Genomic DNA, 19,557 nt, shown 5'->3' on the forward strand with positions numbered 1-19,557 from the left:
AGGCCTCATCCCTATTCTGCCCCAACCACTGTAAGGATCTACCCCGGCCTGCATTCATGTTATGGCTGCAAGCTTTTGTTAAAGCCTTTCCATGTCTCAGTAACCTGCACAAATCAGCAGATAGGTCCTGTCTTATGTAAAGTGCAAAGCTGCCCCTATGCGCTAAGTATAATATATAAACCCCCTTATCATGTTAAGTAAATGCTATCCAGCTTTACAGGAAGAAATACCTCTCTATGACTTTCCAAGAGGTCTACAGATACTGTTTTTTTGTTGTTGTTGTTTTTTTAATCACAATTACTTGACTTCTTAAGCATTAAATCAACTGATTGTTCCTGAATTAGGGCCTTTGCCTCTGAAGTCCTTCCTCGTTTGTACCTCTTGTATTAAAGATCTGTGAAGCTTAGCAAACATTTGAGTTTCTGCTAAGTAAGGATTCCTTCAACATTTACTAATAAAATACCCTTTTCTTGTTCTTACTCAGTACACGAGGTAGAATGTTCTAGGTCTCTTCGGGTACTTGAAGCGACTTAAAATGTTCTAGGAATCAAGCTTGTTAATTCGTAAAGGTTCAGAATGTGCAGACTCAATTAGTTTCAGCTAGTTTAATTTTATTTTGGCCTGTGTACACTTCTTACTGTTAGTGGCTACTCATGAGTGAATTGAATAATTTATGTTTATTCAAAGCATAATAGGTATCATAAATGGTCATGTCACTTCTAGCCACAAAAGCCATCCTCAGCTGATTGGTAAATCCAACAGCTGCCAGGAACAAGCTAAATTCTGATGGGTATTAGATAGAGGAAGGCCATATTTTTAAGATGAACAGAGAGTGCAACGGAACTAAGCTGCAACTTTTCCATGATGTTAAATCTCTTTCCAAATACACCAGTCATCACTTGGACCGCTCAAAATACTTTAAAATAACATTATAAATAATTAATATGAAATGCATCATTTGTCTGGTTTTCTACAGTGTAAAACAGCTTCAGTCTTCAACATTTTTTAATGCCCACAGAAAAGGCTTTGAGAGCGCATGAACATTAATGTTACTGTCACTCTTTCTTCAGGTTTATCCACGAAATCGAGCATGCAATGGGACCAGGCCCCACCAAGGCGTGCCCACTTCGAGAGTTTCTCACAGTCTATATCAAGAACATCTTTCTAAGCCAAGTTCTGGCTGAGATCAACAAGGAAATTGAAGGAGCCACCAAAGTGTCCGACCCTCTGAAGATACTGGCCAATGCTGACACTATGAAGTCCTTGGCGGTCCAGCGGCCACTCTTGCAGGTATTGTGACATTTGGCATCAACATTTTGACAAATTGACAAATGTATCTACTTGTTTAATTGGCAGAAGGGACACATGCAAAATGACATAAGGTTTTTTCTGACATAGACATTGGATCCACTAAGACAAAATTACTATGAGATTAGTTTAATTTCGTGCCAGCGGTACCATGAGAATTCCAATTGCTGAAACGGCTACGTATTTTATCCAAGATTGGCCCTCATACAGAAAGACTGCAAAGTAGTCTGTATATTTAGTGTTACTGTTGTCTTGCTCTGATTTCACAAGCAGTTAGAGTTGGTTGAGGATACTCTCTGGGCTGTGATTCCACTTTTCCTTCTCATAAAAATGTTGTCCTGGTCAATGGTAAAGAGGTGCTTCTGAAATGCACATCAGGCTTTCCTCAATTTTCCAACCTATAAGTTCTTTTAAAAACCTTGAAGTTTGGTCAAGATTTATTTACTCTTTTTCTTCCTGTTAAAATGTTCTTGGAAACTCGAGTGATTTCGATCTCCATGTTTGTGGTACAAGAAACATGTTTAATTAGTCGCAATTGAAGCATTGTCCTTATCGAGACTTACAATAAGCACTGTCTTTCAGAGACATAAAACATGAAGGTATAACACAAAAGCAGACCACGTTGCACAAACATCAGTTCATGCACTTTGAAGTGTGAGAATGATATGCCAATGAAGTAATATCTAGCAAGACAGTTAAAAGTATGAGAAAGGTTTAAGTCAATAGTGAATGCCACAAATGGTGCGGGAAAGAAAAATGTCCGGCAGCTGAGTATTCCAAGGCTGTGCGCCCCACTGCTTTTAAGCAGTGTCACTAAAGGAAAAATAAAATGATAATGACTCTTATTATCATTTTATTTTTTCCTTCTTGCGGCATCTTTGCTGGTGGGATGGGGCGGGCGGGGCTGCTCGGCTGACAGTGGAGAGGAGGAGTGATTTGTACTCCCTAAAGTGTGCATGAATGATTGGCCGGCCCTCTGGGGCTGTCCAACTATTCATGCGCACTTTGCATGTTCTCCATGCAGGTTGCATTACAACCTGCATGGAGAACATGCCCAGCCTTACATTCTGTGGCTGAGCGCCGATCCATGGCGCTCAGACCAATCACAATGCTGCATTGCAGCGTTGTGATTGGCTATCAGGAGGTTGGGTGCATCCTGCTTTCTGCTCTGGAAGCAGGGAAGAGGACCAAGAGGAGGAGAAGGCGGGGGCGACAGCGGCGGCAGCGGCAGATAAGTAAGTGTGTATTTTTTATTATATCATTCCCCCCTCCACCTTCTTCAAATACCAGGCGTCACTGTTCCAAGGTAGTCCAAAGTACCCACATTGAGAGAAGTAAGTAGGGCCAAGACCGTGCACCGATTCAGAGGTAATGCAGAGAAATATTTAATGAATGCATGTGCTGTTGTGCTTGACCCTATCACACTAGAGTCGCGGATCTTTACGGCACTAAGTGGTGCATAACGATCACTACATTTGTACATGTTGTAGGATCACAATTATATTGAATATGCTTATTTGAAAATGTCTTTTCTTATTTCCCTGAAGATACTTTAGCAGTGTTATAGGGTCTGTCTGGAGGAGCTTCTACCCCTCTTGAACTGAGTGGTTAACCTGAGGTCATTTTAGACGGCCTTCTGAGTACGCTGCAACCCTTCAGTTCTAGTTTCCTTGGAGTTTAATATACCCCCATTTTCCAAAATGCATAGAATGTGGTTGTAGCCGTTGAGAATTATAATTATAATTCTCCATTCTACCACTCCATTGAAGGGGTTGCCCCTCTCCCTGCTGCATAGTTCTTGCAAGTAGAACTAATGTAACCAGTTGATCTTGCCAGCTGTCCCAACACTGCCTTTGTGCCTTGTCCCATTATATGTTCTAATCCAAAGAAATACCTGAAGATCTCTACGGTGTACCCCATGACTTTACTCCCTATGCCCTGGCTGGTGGCTACAGTCATATATTTTTTGAAGACCGTAGCTGCACCCCCAGGTGATGTCCATTGGCCTGCCATGTAAGCTGATGCCTGTGACTTCTTCTAGGACAGCACCCCTTTGTGTTTATTACTTTTTAATAAAAGTTAATGTTCAAAACATTATTTGGATTGTGATTGCAATAATGATTAGGTACAAAAGGTACAAGTGCGGACAGGAGACATGTCACAATCACCTTTGGTGCACTCTTGTGTCTTTAAGGTTAGCTGTGGATGATCACTCACATCTATTGTTTGAAACCTGAATGTAAGACAAAAGCTTGTAACTGTCTAGAGCAATACAAAAGGGTCAGTCCACTCTTCACTTCTTCCTCCCTTGCTTCTTTGTTTCAGAGCCTTATTGAAATGAATTTGCAAAGTTTCCTGCCACTCCTGATCCCTATGGAGTGTAGTAACTGGGTATCACATAAGCACCGTCCCCTAGAATGCATTACTTGAGCGAGGCGAGTCTGCGGTTCCCAGCATAATTTCTAGTAACTGACTGGCTAGACTTTCTAATTGAGAAAGTACACCGCTCTTGATGCCACTGGGCTTCCTCCCTACTGCTAAGGCCTGTGAATAAAAGCTGGAACCTAACCCTGGCGCTTTGAAGATTTTGACTCAAATCACCATGGGTCATGCTGTGGCTACACTGCATTTTGTGTTCTTGTATTTTTCCTAGAGATTGTGATCAGATAGTGAACTTGTGAATTGTGTAGTACTAGTTCAGCGCCTTGAGAACCTCACGGGAAGAAGCAGTGCTCTACAAATCCATCTTATGTTACATTACAAGTTAAACTTGTTGGTGGGAGGCATGTGGTCCTCATTTTTCTCTAATGGTATTATGATCAACAGAATGATCGGGATCACTGTAGTGTTGCGAAAACAACATATTGATTGCCAGTGTTATTGTTTGCAATTATAGTTGATATTTTGTGTGTTTGTATTGATGATTTCTTTATCTTGGTTCTTCTCTTTACTATGTACTTCGCTGTGTTTCTATATGTTTATTGAAGAAGTACAGTATAGTTATTGTCGAAACCTCAATTTACAGGGAATCCCTTTTATGGGACTCCATAACATTGCCCACCCTTGCCTCATTTTCTCCAAATGTAACAGAAACACTGTTCAAAATTTGATCGCTGATACAGCCAAATTAGATGCAAATTGGTTACACTATTCAAATGTAGTAAGGGAGAAGAGGGTTTCAACGTTTGATGTTTTTGGGATACCCATAGTTAAACAAAAGTCCACCAGATTTTAATGACATCCGTCATTTGATAACTATTATTGGTTTGATTAATTTGTTGCCATTTTGGGCATTTGTGCTCTAAGGGCTTGTGCCTCCATTGTATAAGTTCCCAGGAGGCAGCAGGGTGCTATACAATAGAAAAGAAGTGCAGGTGTCTTACAGTCTCATCTATATAGAAGATATTCCAAGTCCTGTTTTGACCTGAAGGTAGGTCTTACAGGTTCCCATCTATATTTGTGCAACCACCATGTGACACTAAGAGGACATTATATCATATAGTGAACATGTGAGCAGGTTGACTTTCCATTCCATTGGCAGTACCTTACCAATCTGCTCTTGTGCTGGGTTCTGGTAGAGGATTTCTTGTGGGTGCCTCAGTTTTCAGGTTCTCTGAAAAGAGGGCTAGATGATGAAAGTACATCTTCTCCAGAACCATGCATCCAAGCTGACTCATATAACTAAGGAGTGAAGCACCCTCCCGTTCTTCTTGGACTGGACACCTCTGGGGAAATGGGTATCCCACCAAGAAGCTGAGAGAGTGGCACCACCGTTTCAAAGTTAAGGCCAAGATGAGGAGACAGGGTTTAATTTTGACTGCTCTTCTTGCAACTGTTTTTTGTGCTTCTCTAAATGCAATTGCAGGGTATGCACGTGGGGCTTGGCTTGATGCACCACCCCCGTGCAGGACATCTGCATTCCCAGAGGTCTCTCGAACAACCACGTTGAAACAATCTTGTTCGTCAAGATTTCAGAAGATTGGAATGACTCACCAGGTTGGAGTCCAATATTGCATATGTGAACTGCAGCAACTTGGAGGAGACATGAAAGGAATTTGGGATATTGATTAAGAGGCAAAGCTTAAAGGGTTCTCAAAGGAAGTGATTGAATTGACTTACGGTGTATTTGGGAGCAGCTCAAATTACTCTATGTAGAGGTGGCAGTGAATCTACTAGTGCAGAAAGGTGTGTAACTGATGTTGGTGAAGTTCTAAAAGCCAGCATTGACACAGAATGGTAATCTTCTGTACTGTACTGTTAGTGTTCTTTTCCCACTGTCAATCAAACTTACTTCCTGTTCTCCTTTAGGATGGATCCTTGAATGTAGGAGTCCTGAATGTTCACTGACCCCATTCTCATGTTGTGTTATGCAGTCATCAAAACCTGAACCAAAGTTAGCATTCCGACCTTTTACATGGGAAGAAACCATGTTCCCTTTTTCTTCACTAAGAATCACTAAAAAGTGATAGATATAGAACCTCTGCCCCCTTTCTGGAGGTGGGACTGACTTAACTTCTTGTAATGGGAGGAGCCTCTACCTCATTCAAAGGTTCTTGGTATGCTGACTGTGATGAGGGTTGTGGCAGTTATCGAACATCACCTTCTTCGTCAGTCAGTAATTATGAATGTAAGGACTTCACCACACTGGCATGGTCTGAGCCTTTTGTGTTGATGCAATGTGAGCCCACAAAAAACTCACTGGGACTGCTTAGTCTTATTTGAAATTGGGAGAATAGGCATGTTCTTTCCCCCAAACCATTTCATCTTCGTCTGCCTGCTTCTTAAAGAAAAGGCGATCAAGCTGGGTTCTTTGGCTAAAATGACTCCAGAGCCCTAAAAGACTAGAAGGCCTTTGCCTACTAAATAAGATCAGAAGATTTAGCTGGTATCTGAGTGCCCATTTACCAGGTGCATCTTGTATTGATAGAGGATCTTCTTCAGTGTATGATTGGACATGTTTGAAACCGATGATTTTCTTCTGGCCATGTGGCTCCTTGAGATATTATAACCACTGCACAGACCTATTGGGATTCACGGTCCTGGCAACCACATCAATGAGTTCATAGGACATCAGCAGCTGCGACTCTGCTGCCTCCTTGCCTAGTTGGAATATTTGAGATGTGTGTTCCATTGGTCTCATTCATTGGGACTGTATAGACAAATTATACTTGGAGCCTCAATTTATTTGGCATTTAATCATTGTCTTCACCAATTCAATTGTGTAAGATTAAGAAGGCAGAACCTCGCTTGCTATATGCTCACAGACTATTGTATTGTTCATACCACAATTTGAACACTGCGACGGCTGCAATATTATTTATGTTATATGTGAATACTCATTGTTTGATGCTTCAAAACAATACTACATATGTATATTACATTGAATGAGACCAACGTAATGTACATTTTGATATTTTGGTTGTAATCCTTTACTGTGTTGGTATAAGGGTACCTCCTGTTTATACATTTTCTTACTCAGGTGGAACATGAACTTGTACTCCTTTTCCATATAGTCCAGGAGCAAGAAGGCAACGAGGTTTCATTTGTGCCAGACATGATAATAACTTACCACATCCAGGAAGTAGATTGAGGAAAGGTCAAAGAACATTTGTGACCAATCCTTCAGCTGGATCAGTGGGAGGCTAAGCATTGCTTGCAGCTTTTGTCAGGGATGCACCTGTGTTGTCCACCACCTCTGAAACAGGGACTCTTCATTGCATGCTCTATTCTCCGTAGGCAGATCACTCATACTGAGCAGTACTCCTGAGGGCTCAACGTTTGCACCAGAGGCTTTTTAATAGGACTGTTGAGCGATTCCATGAAAGCTACCAAGGCAGAACCAATGCTTTCAGGTACTTCTGCTTCTTTTATGCCTACTGCTCTTCAGGATTGATTCAGGACGGCCTTCCCCAAGTCAGAGACTTGGGGAAGGCCGTCCTCCTGCTCTTCCTCTTGCCTGCTAGCTGACTAGTTGCCACTGAGTAAAGGAGAGTTTTAGAAAAAAGCAAGCTAAAGCTGCAAAAGAGACTGCCTACATGAGATGCTGGGCTGGACACCTGGATGCAAGTTTCCATAGTCATGTAGCAGCAGAGTACACATGGTTTAAAGCTGAACCATTTTGAAAGGCTGTCCAATATAAGGAATGAAGGTGTAGTAAGAGAATTACAAAAAATAATAAATAAACAAAAGTTAACCAGTTGGAATGTTCTGAGCATGAGAGAAGCAGGTTCCAATCTACACTAATTGGTGGTAAATAGGAAACTTTTGAGCTCTGATGGATTCATCTGCCAGTGGATTCCTCACCTTGTGAATATCCTCTGCGCCAGCAGCATTTGGAAACTTTTTGTAGCTCTCCACGCCGACGAGGACGACGTCACAATAGCATGGCTCCGCTCGCGGCTCCGCTGACGTCACCGGAGCCATAAGAGAGCCTCATCGGCGTGATGACGTCAGTTCCCTTTTTTCCGCGCCGTCGACGCTAATGGTTTTCTGGTTTTGCTCTCCATACTTGTGTGGTTACTTTGCCTTTTTGGCTTGTTCTTTTTGTTTCCTTTTCAAGATGTCTTCGAGTAAATCGGGTTTCAAACCCTGTAGAGAGTGTGGGGGTCATATGTCAATCACCAACCCCCACGAAAACCGTGTCTGGTGTTTATCGTCGGACCATGATGTCGAGGGTTGTTCTTGCTGTCGCAAGATGAACCCTAAAGCTTTAAAGGAGGAGGAGCTACGCTAGCAACCAAGATGGCCGCATAGGCTCCGTCGACCTCCGTCGCTGGCGGACCTATCCTGAACTTCATCCTGACCTCCCGCCAGACTCCTGTGTGTCCGAATCGTTGCAGAGCCCAGGGGGGCAATCCCGGAGTTTTTATTGCTTTTATCGATGAAGTTACACCGTCTTTCATTTTCGGGCCTACTCCAGTGTGTGAGCCGGGGCCTCGAGTACTGACCCAGCCGGGTTTCAGTTGAAGAACATCGGCCGCGGGTACCCGGTGGAGTCCGGGCTCACCAGAGTGGAACGTATTCTCGATCCTGGTGGTGGCCTCTGGTCCCGGCGAATACTAGGCAGACGGCGACGAGACGTGGTTGCTGCTGTGGGTGGGGGGCCGGATCCCCGGACCTTGCTGTAGTCCTCGGGGTCCGCGGGTGGGGCCCCCGCTCTCGGCGGCGGTGTACAGAGCGCCAAGCCTGTAAGTCGCCGGTCGTCTCCGTCCACCCCGCTCCTGTTGGTTTCCCCGGAGTAGCCGGCCTCCGGGGTTGAGGACCTGCTTTGTTATCGTCCGAGCGGAGATGGATCGGATGATGTGTGGACCGACACTGGGGACCGTAATGGCCGCCATCGGGGCTCTTCACCAGCAAATGGCGGCTGCTCTCCACAACTTGACTGTAAGCATCGAGATTGTTTGTTTGAGACCGGACTCCAGCCTTGTGTCAGACCTGCAACATACGGTGACCCCCGCGAAGCCTGATCTAACTCGAGAGGAGAACCCCGAACATAATCGTACCCTGGTGCCAATTGTATCTGCGCAACTACAGCGGTGCGCTACTGGAGCCCCTGAACAACCAGCAAGATCGGCAAAGTTATCGCCCGCACAGGACTCATTTCTTCCTTTGTTTCTGGAGCCCTCCGTTAATGCTTTTTGGACTGACTTTCGTGCACCTGGTGGACTTCGAAACTTAACTTTTTTGACCTTTTCAGACTATATTGATCTCCTTTTTCTACAACGTTTTGACTCTTTTGCTACTATATTGGTCCTACCGGATGGGGTTTGTGCGATTGATCGTAAGGGCCTGGGCTGAATTTGACTGTTTGAATTCGGTACATTGACTATCTTTTGGCTCTGCTGGGTTGTATCGGAGGGAGTGAGGGCCAGATGTAATTCTGATTGTCTGGGTTTGGTACAATGATAATGTTCGAACTGGGATTTGCTGCCTCTGTTGTGCCGGGGGTTGGGCGGGAAGGTCTTTTCTCTTTTGGTGACTCCCCTCTCGGTTTGCTTATTAGTTTGCTTTAACTCGCTTAGTACTACGATGGGGGATGTCTGCTTTTGGCGGGGGGTGGGGGAGTCCGGGAGCCCGTATCGTATTGTAAGACATCTCCTCCTCCGTCTTTTCCCTTCCTTGGGGTGTAGTTTAGGGGGCGTCAGGCACGCTGCTAGTGGGGTTAGGTTGTAGCCATCTGCAGGGGTGCAGGGTGGGGGGTTGATTTAAAAACAAAAAGGTTTCCTTTATTTTGTTCTATGACCTTTCTTTTTCCCTTTTCCCTTCTTCACAAGAGATGTGGCATATTCTCCTGAGCCTTGCGTTCCTCATATCTGGGTGTCGAGTGTCCAATCTTCGTATCCTGTATCCTTGGTGGGCGGGTTCCGATGAGGTTTGCTTATGGTTATCTGCATTGCATTGTTTTGACCCAGCTCTAAACTGGTATTGATAATTTCAGATGCCTACGATTGTAATGTTTCTCCTCAATTCATTTGCCCTTTCACCACTGTACTATGTTTCACCGGATGATACCCGATATGTACATTTCTACTCTTGTGTTATAATCAATAAAAAAATATATAATTTTTTTTTTTTTTTAATTTAAAAAAAAGCTTTAAAGGAAAGAGAGGCCAAACTCTTTATGGCGAAGATGAGAAAGGAAAAGAGAGGTCGAAGGAGATCAAGATCCAGGTCGAGGTCGACATCTGGTCATGCGTCGAAGTCGAAGAAGCACAAGAAAAAGAAGAGACACGGCTCTCTGCGCCGTTCTGATAAGGATGAGGCTCCGAAGTCGACTTCGCCAGCTCCTCGACATCATTAGGACTTCGTTTCACCATCTCCTTCAGGCTCGAATCAGGTAGCTCCAGTTCGTTTGGCTTCGCCTGAAAGATCTCCGGTTCACTCTCTGATGCCGGTTCAGTCTCCTGTCCCGGTAGATGAAGCTCCAGTTCCTGAAGAGTCTGCCGTTCCATTGGCTCCACCGTCGGCGCCGGTTGGCCCGAGTCCGGTAACGCCTCAATTGGATGCGGTCCCGGGGGCCTACCCACCTTTCCCTGGCCCGGGTACAGATCCATCGCATTACTTAAATGCAATGTATGGAGTCTTCACTTGAGCCATGAACCCCTCTGGAGCGCCTTTGGGTCCCATGGGTCCAATGGCCTTTAACATGGGAGTGCCTCAGGCTTATGCTCAAGCTCCATTTATGCAGTTTTTACCTGCGGCTCCGTCCTGGCATTTTGCGGCGCCGAGGACATCGACGACGTATCCTTCCTCTCCAGCGCCTTCAGTTCGACCTCGTTCGACTCCGCTTGTGCATCCAGGTTCGACGGCGGCTTCGGATCCGTCGGAGTCGCGTCTGGCTCCGCCGATTCAGAGGATGAGGTTGAGGCGAGAGGCGCAGAGAATTTTGGAGGAACAACATTATCAGGCAGAAGAGGAAATGGAGGAAGGTGAGCTTGAGGAGTCGGAGGACTTGTATGAAGGGCTGAAGGAAGCTAGTGGAACTGGATACGTCCCCGGAGTGGGAACTTTCTCCTAATACAGATGCTCCTTCTAAAGATGTGGCTCCTTACCACACAGTGATTAGAAAAGCAGCAGAGCTTTTAGATCTGCAACTTCCAACTGCTAAGTTTAAATCTAACATTTTAACTGAGGTACTGCATTCTCCTTCCACTGTGATTGAGCCATTATTGCCCTTTAATGATGCTATCACTGACCCAGTGTTGGAAGTCTGGCGTAAACCCTTTTCAGCTCCAGCAGTATCAAAGTCTGTCGCTAGGAGGTACAGGGCGGCTCCAGGAGACCCGGGTTTCCTTACATCTCATCCTTCTCCTGAGAGCCTGGTGGTTCAAGCTGCTTGCTCTAAAAAATCTTCTGGGGCTTTTCCTCAAGTCCCTGGGGATAGAGATTCTAAGATCAATCTGCTAAAAAGGTCTTTTTGTCAGCAAATATGGCCTTGAAGTCCACTAATGCCACTTGTTTATTGGGCCGTTACATACATGCTCTTATGGACTCAGCGAAGCAGATTGTTCCGAAATTGTTTGAAGAGGACAGACTGAATTTTAATCAAGTCTTGGCGGATACTCAAGCTGCTGCACGCCAAGTGATACAGAGTGGTCCGGACACTGCGGACTCGGTTGCTAGAATCATGGGTTCTTCTGTTGCCACGAGGAGAAGTGCTTGGTTCCGGTCATCGTTTTTTTCTACGGATGTACAGGCTACTCTTCTTGACCTCCCTTTTGATGGCTCCGGACTGTTTGGTAAAAAAGCGGATGCAGCCTTGCAGAGGTTCAAGGACAGCAAAGCCTCTGTATAAGACCTACAGAGGCAAGAACAGAGGTCGTCCACAAGGTCGTCAGCCCTCCTCCTCCTCCTCCTCTACCTCCCCTCCTATTGCCGGTTCAGCAAAGCAGCCCTAGATCCACCATCCTGGATCATGTGGGTCCTGTGGGGGGTCGGCTTACCCATTTTCTTCAACATTGGGAATCGGTCACTACGGACCTTTGGTTTCTAAATCTTGTGGAAAATGGGTATTGCCTTCCCTTTCGGGAATTCCCTCCAAATTACCCTCCTTGCCAAGGGGCGAGTTCAGAGGAACATCTTCTACTTCTACAGGAGAAAGTCCTTACATTGCTAAAGAAAGGTGCAATAGAGGTGGTCCCGGAGCGGGAGAAGAGTCAGGGATGCTACTCCCGGTATTTCCTGATTCCCAAGAAGGATGGCAGGTTACGTCCAAATACTGGATCTCAGGAACTTGAACCTTTTTCTGATGCAGGAGAAGTTCAAGATGCTCACCCATGCGCAGGATCTCAAGCGCTGCAACGGGAGGACTAGATGGTGTCCATCGACTTGCAGGATGCATATTTTCAAAGTGGTATCCTGAAGTCGCACAGGAAGTAGCTCGGTTTTACGGTAGGGTGGCAACACTATCAGTTTGCGGTTCTCCCGTTTGGACTTACAACTGCACCTCGAGTCTTCACCAAGGTGATGGCAGTGGTGGCAGCCCATCTCTGGAGATTGGGCATTCCAGTTTTCCCCTATCTGGACGGCTGGCTGCTCCAAGCGGAGTCACCAGAGAAGGTGCTTCATCATCCGCAGGTGACAACCCAGCTGTTGTACAAATTGGGTTTCTCGATAAACGTGCCCAAATCTCACCTGGTGCCCTCTCAGCGCAACCTGTTCATAGGGGCAGTACTAGACACTACTGTGTGTCGAGCATTCCCTCCTCCACAAAGGATTCTCGACATTCAGGAAATGATTCCTTTATTCTACAATGAAGTGGTCGTTCCAGTCCTGAAGGTCCTTCGCCTGCTCGGTCTGTTTGCTTCCTGCATTCTGCTGGTCTACCATGCACGCTGGCATATGAGGGCACTTCAGTGGTGTCTCCCTAGGCAGTGGTTTCAACACAATGGGGATCTCAGGGAGTCGATCAAGATCTGCAGAGACACTGCAGCGGATCTGTCTTGGTGGAGTGTGGAGGGCAATCTGTCTCAAGGAAAGCCCTTCCATCTTCTTCCATCGGTGGCCACAGTGATAACGGATGCATCCACTCTAGGGTGGGGGTGCTCATCTGGGGGACCTGGAGATCAAGGGTCTTTGGTCTCCAGAGGAAAGGTAGCTTCACATCAACCTTCCAGAGTTGCGGGCGATACTTTTGGTGCTCAAGGCCTTCCTCCCTTCCCTTCGCGGTCAGTCGGTTCAAGTCCTGACGGACAACACTACCGCGATGTGGTACGTCAACAAGCAGGGAGGAGTAGGGTCGCATTGTCTCCGCAGAGAGGCTCTGCGTCTCTGTTCCTGGGTTCAGGACCATCAGATTTGTCTGATGGCAAATCATCTGGCCGGGGTGTTGAACCTGCGTGCGGACAGTCGACAGTTCTCCCCTGACCACGAGTGGAGGCTTCATCCAGAGGTAGTTCGACACGTCTTCCAGACGTGGGGGACTCCTCGGGTGGATCTGTTTGCCATTATAGAGAATGCGCACTGCCCGTCATTCTGCAGTCTCCAGTTTCCGAGGCAGGGAGCGTTGGGGGACGTGTTTCAGTTGAGTTGGAGTTCACAACTCCTTTACGCGTTTCCTCCCAGACCCTTGATTCCTTGGGTCCTGAGGAAGATTCGCCAAGACCGAGCCCAAGTTATATTGATCGCCCCGGATTGGCCAAGAAGGGTCTAGTACACAGATCTACTTCGCCTCTCGTCCCACCCTCCGCTCCGTCTCCCTCTCAGGGCAGTCCTCCTCTCACAGTCACAGGGGCAGGTTCTACACCCCCACCTCCAGAGCTTACACCTTCATTCAACTTGAATTCTTTTTCTCTCCCGCCTGACGTGGTGGATGTTATTTTATCGGCCAGGCGACACTCCACCAAGTCTATCTATTTCTACAGGTGGTCCACATTTGTCGAATGGTGTGGAGAGAAGTCTATTGACCCTTTGAGGGCTCGTTTATCCAACATCCTTCAGTTTGCTCTCTCTCTAGCCCAGCAGGGCTTTGCTGTGGCTACTGTGAAGGGCTATTTATCGGCTTTGTCGGCGTTCATTTGCTTGCCGGATCAGTCGTCCTTGTTCAAATCGCCCATTGTGTTAAGGTTAATTAAGGGCATTACTAACAAGTTTCCGCCCACTCCCTTTATTGTTTCTCAAAGGGACTTAAATCTTGTCTTAACCTACTTGATGGGTTCTCCCTTTGAGCCCTTGCACAAGTGTCCCTTGAGACTGTTGTCATTTAAGACAGTTTTTCTTGTAGCCATTACCTCGGCAAGAAGAGTAAGTGAGCTTCAAGCTCTGAGTTCGAAACCCCCGTTCTTGACCATTCATGCTGAAATGATGGTACTCCGGACCAGGGCTGCTTTTCTGCCTAATGTGGTAACTCTCTTCCATCTGCGGCAGCCTGTTACCCTTCCTACCTTCTGTCCTCACCCTCACCCTTCTAAGGAGGAGGAGCGGCTTCACTGCTTGGACCCTAAAAGAGCGGTGAGTTTTTACCTCGATAGGACTAAAGACTTTTGTGTGGATGACCAGCTTTTCGTGGGCTTCATTGTTCGCAGGAAAGGCAGAGCGGTGCACAAGCGCACCCTTTCCAGATGGATTATCTTGTGTATCAAGATCTGTTACTCTTTGGCTGATAAGGATCCTCCAGAGGGTATTAGAGCTCACTCTACCAGAGAAAAATCTTTTACTACTGCCTTGTCTAGGGGTGTTCCTGTGGAGGACATTTGTAGAGCGGCAACTTGGGCCTCCCTCCACACTTTCGCAAAGCATTACTGCTTAGATTCCGAAGTGAGGAGGGACGGACACTTTGCGCGCTCTGTCCTGCAGGACTTTTTGGTATAGAAGGGTGGACACACTCCTCCAGGAGTGGGGACTGCTGTGGGACTCTATTCACAAGGTGAGGAATCCACTGGCAGATGTATCCATCAGAAGAACAAAGTTACCTTCAGTAACGCTTTTTCTGGTGGATACAATAGCTGCCTGTGGATTCCTCACTGACCCACCCGCCTCCCCGTTGTCCACCCTGGCATACCTTCAAAAGTGACAATGTTTTAATGTCTATCTGTTACTTTCATGGGAAGTGTATTATTCTATTTGTTTTACTACATTTATTTCACACTATGTGTATTGGTTTGAGTACTATGTACTGTGTATACTTTTTATTTGTGGTTGGTCTGCCCGTTTGCCTCGAAGGCACGGAAAAAAATAGGCGGAACTGACGTGATCACGCAGACGAGGCTCTCTTATGGCTCCGGTGACGTCATTGGAGCTGCGAGCGGAGCCATGCTATTGTGACGTCGTCCTCGTCGACGTGGAGAGCTACGAAAAATTTCCGAATGCTGCTGGGGCAGGGGATATTCACAAGGTGAGGAATCCACAGGCAGATATTGTATCCAGCAGAAAAAGCGTTACCGAAGGTAAGTAACTTGTTCTTCATCATAGCTGCCAAGGTTTCAAATTGCTATGTGTGACATGTTCATAATTTCAGTGCAATTATGAGTGACATTTCATCGACTATGAGTGACACTTTCTCACGATCAAAATCAAACAATGAAGATGAGGGAAATATATAAATATCCGAAATTAAATTCAATTGAGCAAGGAGAAACTCTAAGAAGATCTTAAAACTGGTGCAAAGCATCAAAAATTGAAGGTCCCTTAGGTGTCAATGCATGAGGAGCTTGACTTCTAAGCACCTGCACCAGTGCCCTCCAGGATTTCCAGCCCTCTGTGTGTTCTGGGGCACTCCCTCCACCCTATCGTGGCTCTCTCATGCACCAGAAGGACACCTAGGCTGCAGACACACTTTAGAACGAATGTAGGGTCTTGCCGCATGTGTGAATGTGCGAGGCGCTCTGCTTCTAAACACACTGCCGCACCCAAGTCCTGTACCACTTCCTGGCTTCTGAGGTGCTCCGTCTGCCCTACCATGCCTCTTACACTTGTAAGAGGACACCCAGGCTGCAGGCACAGGTGCAGCCTTGTGCTACAGATGTGAATGTGCTTCTAAGCACTGCATAACACTGACCCCCAGGACCTGTGGCCCTTGCCAAATCGAATCCCAGCTGTGCAAATCAACGAACAACATGCCAATATAGAGCAAATGAGCATGAAACATTTACGATGACACGAAACTGTGAAACTATAATGGTCCACCTTGTTCAAATATAGCATTACTGAGATACCGGGATGCACATGTCTTCTCATAAAACATATTACTTGTATCACCTGTACTGCACTCCAAAAGTGATATTTTAATAATATGTCATCAAATTGAAAATGTCTATGTAAACCAGTTAAGTGTATACAATCAGAGAATGATGTAGAGGAGATGGTCTGTAGAGAAGGGTCAGAGGCTGAGCCTCTCAACAAATGTAAGTACGGATAACTAGAGCTCAGAGACCCAACTAGAGACCAATTTCAGGGGGGGTAAGAAAACATTTCGGGGGGGCTGAATCTGTAAGTAATAGGCAGAGTGGAGCTGCACGGGCTCTTAGAAGCGGTGAAACAACAGCAAGGCCTCATTCACATGCTAAGTGGTCTTTTAAAGACCTGTGAAGTGTTCGGGTGCGGCTGTGTGTGCGCCCGGGAAGCTGTCTCATCCCGGGCTGCCACACACGACGGGGGGGGCTGAAGCCCTTTAAGTCCAATGGGTGTTGCGCGCCTGCGTGAGCTGTACCTCTAGTGCTTACAGGCTGAGGCTAGAACAATCCAGGTGCTCATTGAGACTGGTCAGAGAGGCACGGACAGAACTCTGCCTAGGAGCACCTAATACTCGATGCATATTGTGCTCGCTGACGTCCTATGCAGGGCTTCTGAGCAACAGTACTGTAACACGCCCGGCACCCACTGACTGCAGACTGCTGCCTGCTCGCCCGCAGCCTTAAAAGGAATTGTTTAACAAAACACACTAGGGTACACTGCACCCATAAAACACTGACTATAGACTCACTTCAACATAGAACTTACGTGGGCAGGCTCACGCAAGACTCCGAATCATGAGAATTCGGTTTTCCCTCGAGGCTCCTTGGTGACTGAGTCTAGGCAGTGACAGAGTCCTGGCGGCCGCGCTGCAACGTCACTTCGTCTCCCTGACCAGGCACTGTTGTGACATTTCACTCGGGGTCATGGTCACTGACCCTGAGTCCCCGCCGGTGACCTCTATGGGTTGGCCAACAACGCAGTTTTATTTGCGCCGCTCAGCTATGCACGAAGACAGCAGTGCAGCAGCACGCCACGGCGGCAAGGTCTCCCACTCGATTTGAGTGGCCTGCCGCTTCTGCCACACAGTGTGTGCTAGCTTGCAGTACTTCCTCTGGACTTGACGCAGACTGACGGCAAGACCTGACCAAGTTAGCGTCACATCCGGGTTATAGCCAGTGGCTGTGTCAGCCAGTTATAGCATCGCTCTGAGGGCCCCATCTGCCCCCTGTATTTAATTGCAACTGTGTGTGTCAAACAGCAGGAAATTACAGCGCCAGCACTGAGGATTGTAATAGGTAAATTGTAGCCACCTACTGCGCTGCAACGCTCTCACTCAGCACGGAGTTGGGAGCAGCCATGATTTTTTTTTTAACACTTTATATTTATTGTGATGAAATGGTAGACATCGGAGGAAACCATAGTGGAACTCATCCCTGATCCGAGGACCTGGACGTTAACCAATAGAACACAGCCATTCAGCCCACATCCCGGGGGCCGGGCGGCAATATAATAATAAAAGCATGGGCTCCGTAGTCTTTGTAAGGCTCCAAACACGCCGTGTAAACAGCCAGGTGTAAGTACATCATCACTTTTTTCTTTTTGTTTTGGAATGGAAAACTTCAACGTAATGCAAGAACATCCAAACATTCCCCCCCCAACTCGGCATCAGTAAAACCCAGGCATATATATAGTCCGTTCAGGTCAACAGGGCCCATCCGGGCACAAGTATCAATTGCAACACAAATCTTTTTGGGAAATCAGAGCAAATTACCATAATTACCGAGATTATACGTGCGTCACTAGCAAGGCACTACTCCCTGACGGCCCCCCCTCCCCACTCCCACCCCTACCCCCCTCTCCCTCGGACTAGTGGCGTCCGAGTCGCTATCAGGGGAGAGGTGTGGCGCCGCGGCCAGGGCGACTGACGCTGGAATCTGGGGATCAGGGTTCGATCCCCGGCTCCGGCGGCAGGTTAGCCCAGCACCATGTGACTCTGGGCAATAGCTTGCTTAATCTTCCCGATGGCCCCCAGCGCCTAGAGACCCTTACGGGTGATTGTGCGCTTTACAAATGTGGATTATTATTATCAGTATTCCCCATCGCACACATCACTCGGGAGCAGCCATGATTAACTATTTATGAACTAGAGGAGCTGCTGGCACTGGCTGCAGGCAGCACTTCTCTCGGACTCGAGTCGGGAGCAGCAGGAGCCGTGCACAGGCGCCTCCCGTGGCCCCAGCTGGCGAGTCGGCAAAATGCGTGACAATGCATTTCAGTGCGGTGATACGGAACACCGCACTGAAATGCGCGAGTGTCACACCCGATGCGTGATACTTGGCAGTCATGCATTCTATGACATGCTAAAGATTCTAGACTACATAACAGTTAGTTAAAGAGTGCCAGTGAGTGGGAAAACGTTTCCTTATTGTTTCTCTGAGATTTTGTGACTGGCTTCCCGTTAACTTGCTGTAATTCTGAGGGAGTTGCTTTCAGTTTGTGGCATTCATGGCTAGTCCTCCGGTGCTTAAGTCTATGACATCAGAGCCTCTTAGGATCATTGTTATCATTCTGTGTTACCCGAATGTTATTTAACAACAGTTTGCATGCCCACTAAGAATTCTCACATGCATATAGTGCCTAACTAAAGAAAGGTAGACAAGTAGCTGATGAGAAAGCAAGTGTGTGGTCTTGCCACACATGCTCTTCGGCATCTCGATATCTTTTATCTCCATGGCAAGTGCTTTAGTTTCATGTCTTTAAGGAGGGTGGACATCCAGTGAGTAATTGGTGCTTGGTGGACATCCAAGATGACTGATCGTGAAGGAGCTCCCTCCTTAAGCTCCCAGGAATCACTATCAGCGCACATCCCTCCAAAAGCCCAGCCCTGCAGCCCCGATGCGAGGCAGGGGTGCAATGATGCACCCCGCATCATTGGCGTGCTAAGACGAATGACGCATGCACAACTGCCGCGCCTTACCCTCACCTTTGAATAGATTCTAACTGCCCTTGGCACTTGTGACACTGATGAGAGCCCACCCTATTACTATACACGAGAGCTCTCTGAGCGGGCTGCTACCTTAGAAGAGATCATGGCTGCTGTCCTCGTGGTGAACCCTCTCTCCTAAGGACGCTCCCCTGCTTCCCCCTTGCATGCAGCAGCCTTCAGCTGGACATTTCTCTTTTAATTCAAAATCTCAGCGTACTCTATCTATTAAACCAAGCAAACTAACTTGGAACTGTGAGTTAAGAGCGCCCTGCATGGAGTTCATGGGTGACAGGCTCCCTCCCTTGTTTCTACAATCTTCCACAATTGGAGATTTGCATGCTCGGTCTGTGCTTTGCACCCTACCTGCAATCCATTATTGTATGCTCAGCCCCCCGCGTGCAGGTGGATGAGACATCCGCAACTACGGAAACAGAGCTGTTTGGACTCCCTATGAACATGACTGATGTGGCCCGAGTCGAATGCCCCCATTTTAGATTTACTGCCCCTGTCAGGCTACATGCTCTCTTCTCCCACAGGAGCTATCTTTCCTCTAACTCTATACAATATGGCCCCCCACTACCTCCCAAAAAAGG

General features: G+C 47.0%; 1 protein-coding gene across 1 annotated transcript in view; it reads left to right on the plus strand.

Annotated features, from left to right (window-relative positions):
• Positions 1-19,557, plus strand: part of EXOC4 (exocyst complex component 4) — a 1,743,085-nt gene that overhangs the window by 1,122,950 nt on the left and 600,578 nt on the right. The window contains exon 11 of the mRNA XM_078677470.1: positions 1,071-1,290. Coding sequence (XP_078533596.1) covers positions 1,071-1,290 — 220 coding nt within the window. The remainder of the gene's footprint in view (positions 1-1,070; positions 1,291-19,557) is intronic.

The sequence above is a fragment of the Lissotriton helveticus genome, chromosome 1_1, assembly GCF_964261635.1.
Source record: "Lissotriton helveticus chromosome 1_1, aLisHel1.1, whole genome shotgun sequence".
Taxonomy (NCBI): domain Eukaryota; kingdom Metazoa; phylum Chordata; class Amphibia; order Caudata; family Salamandridae; genus Lissotriton; species Lissotriton helveticus.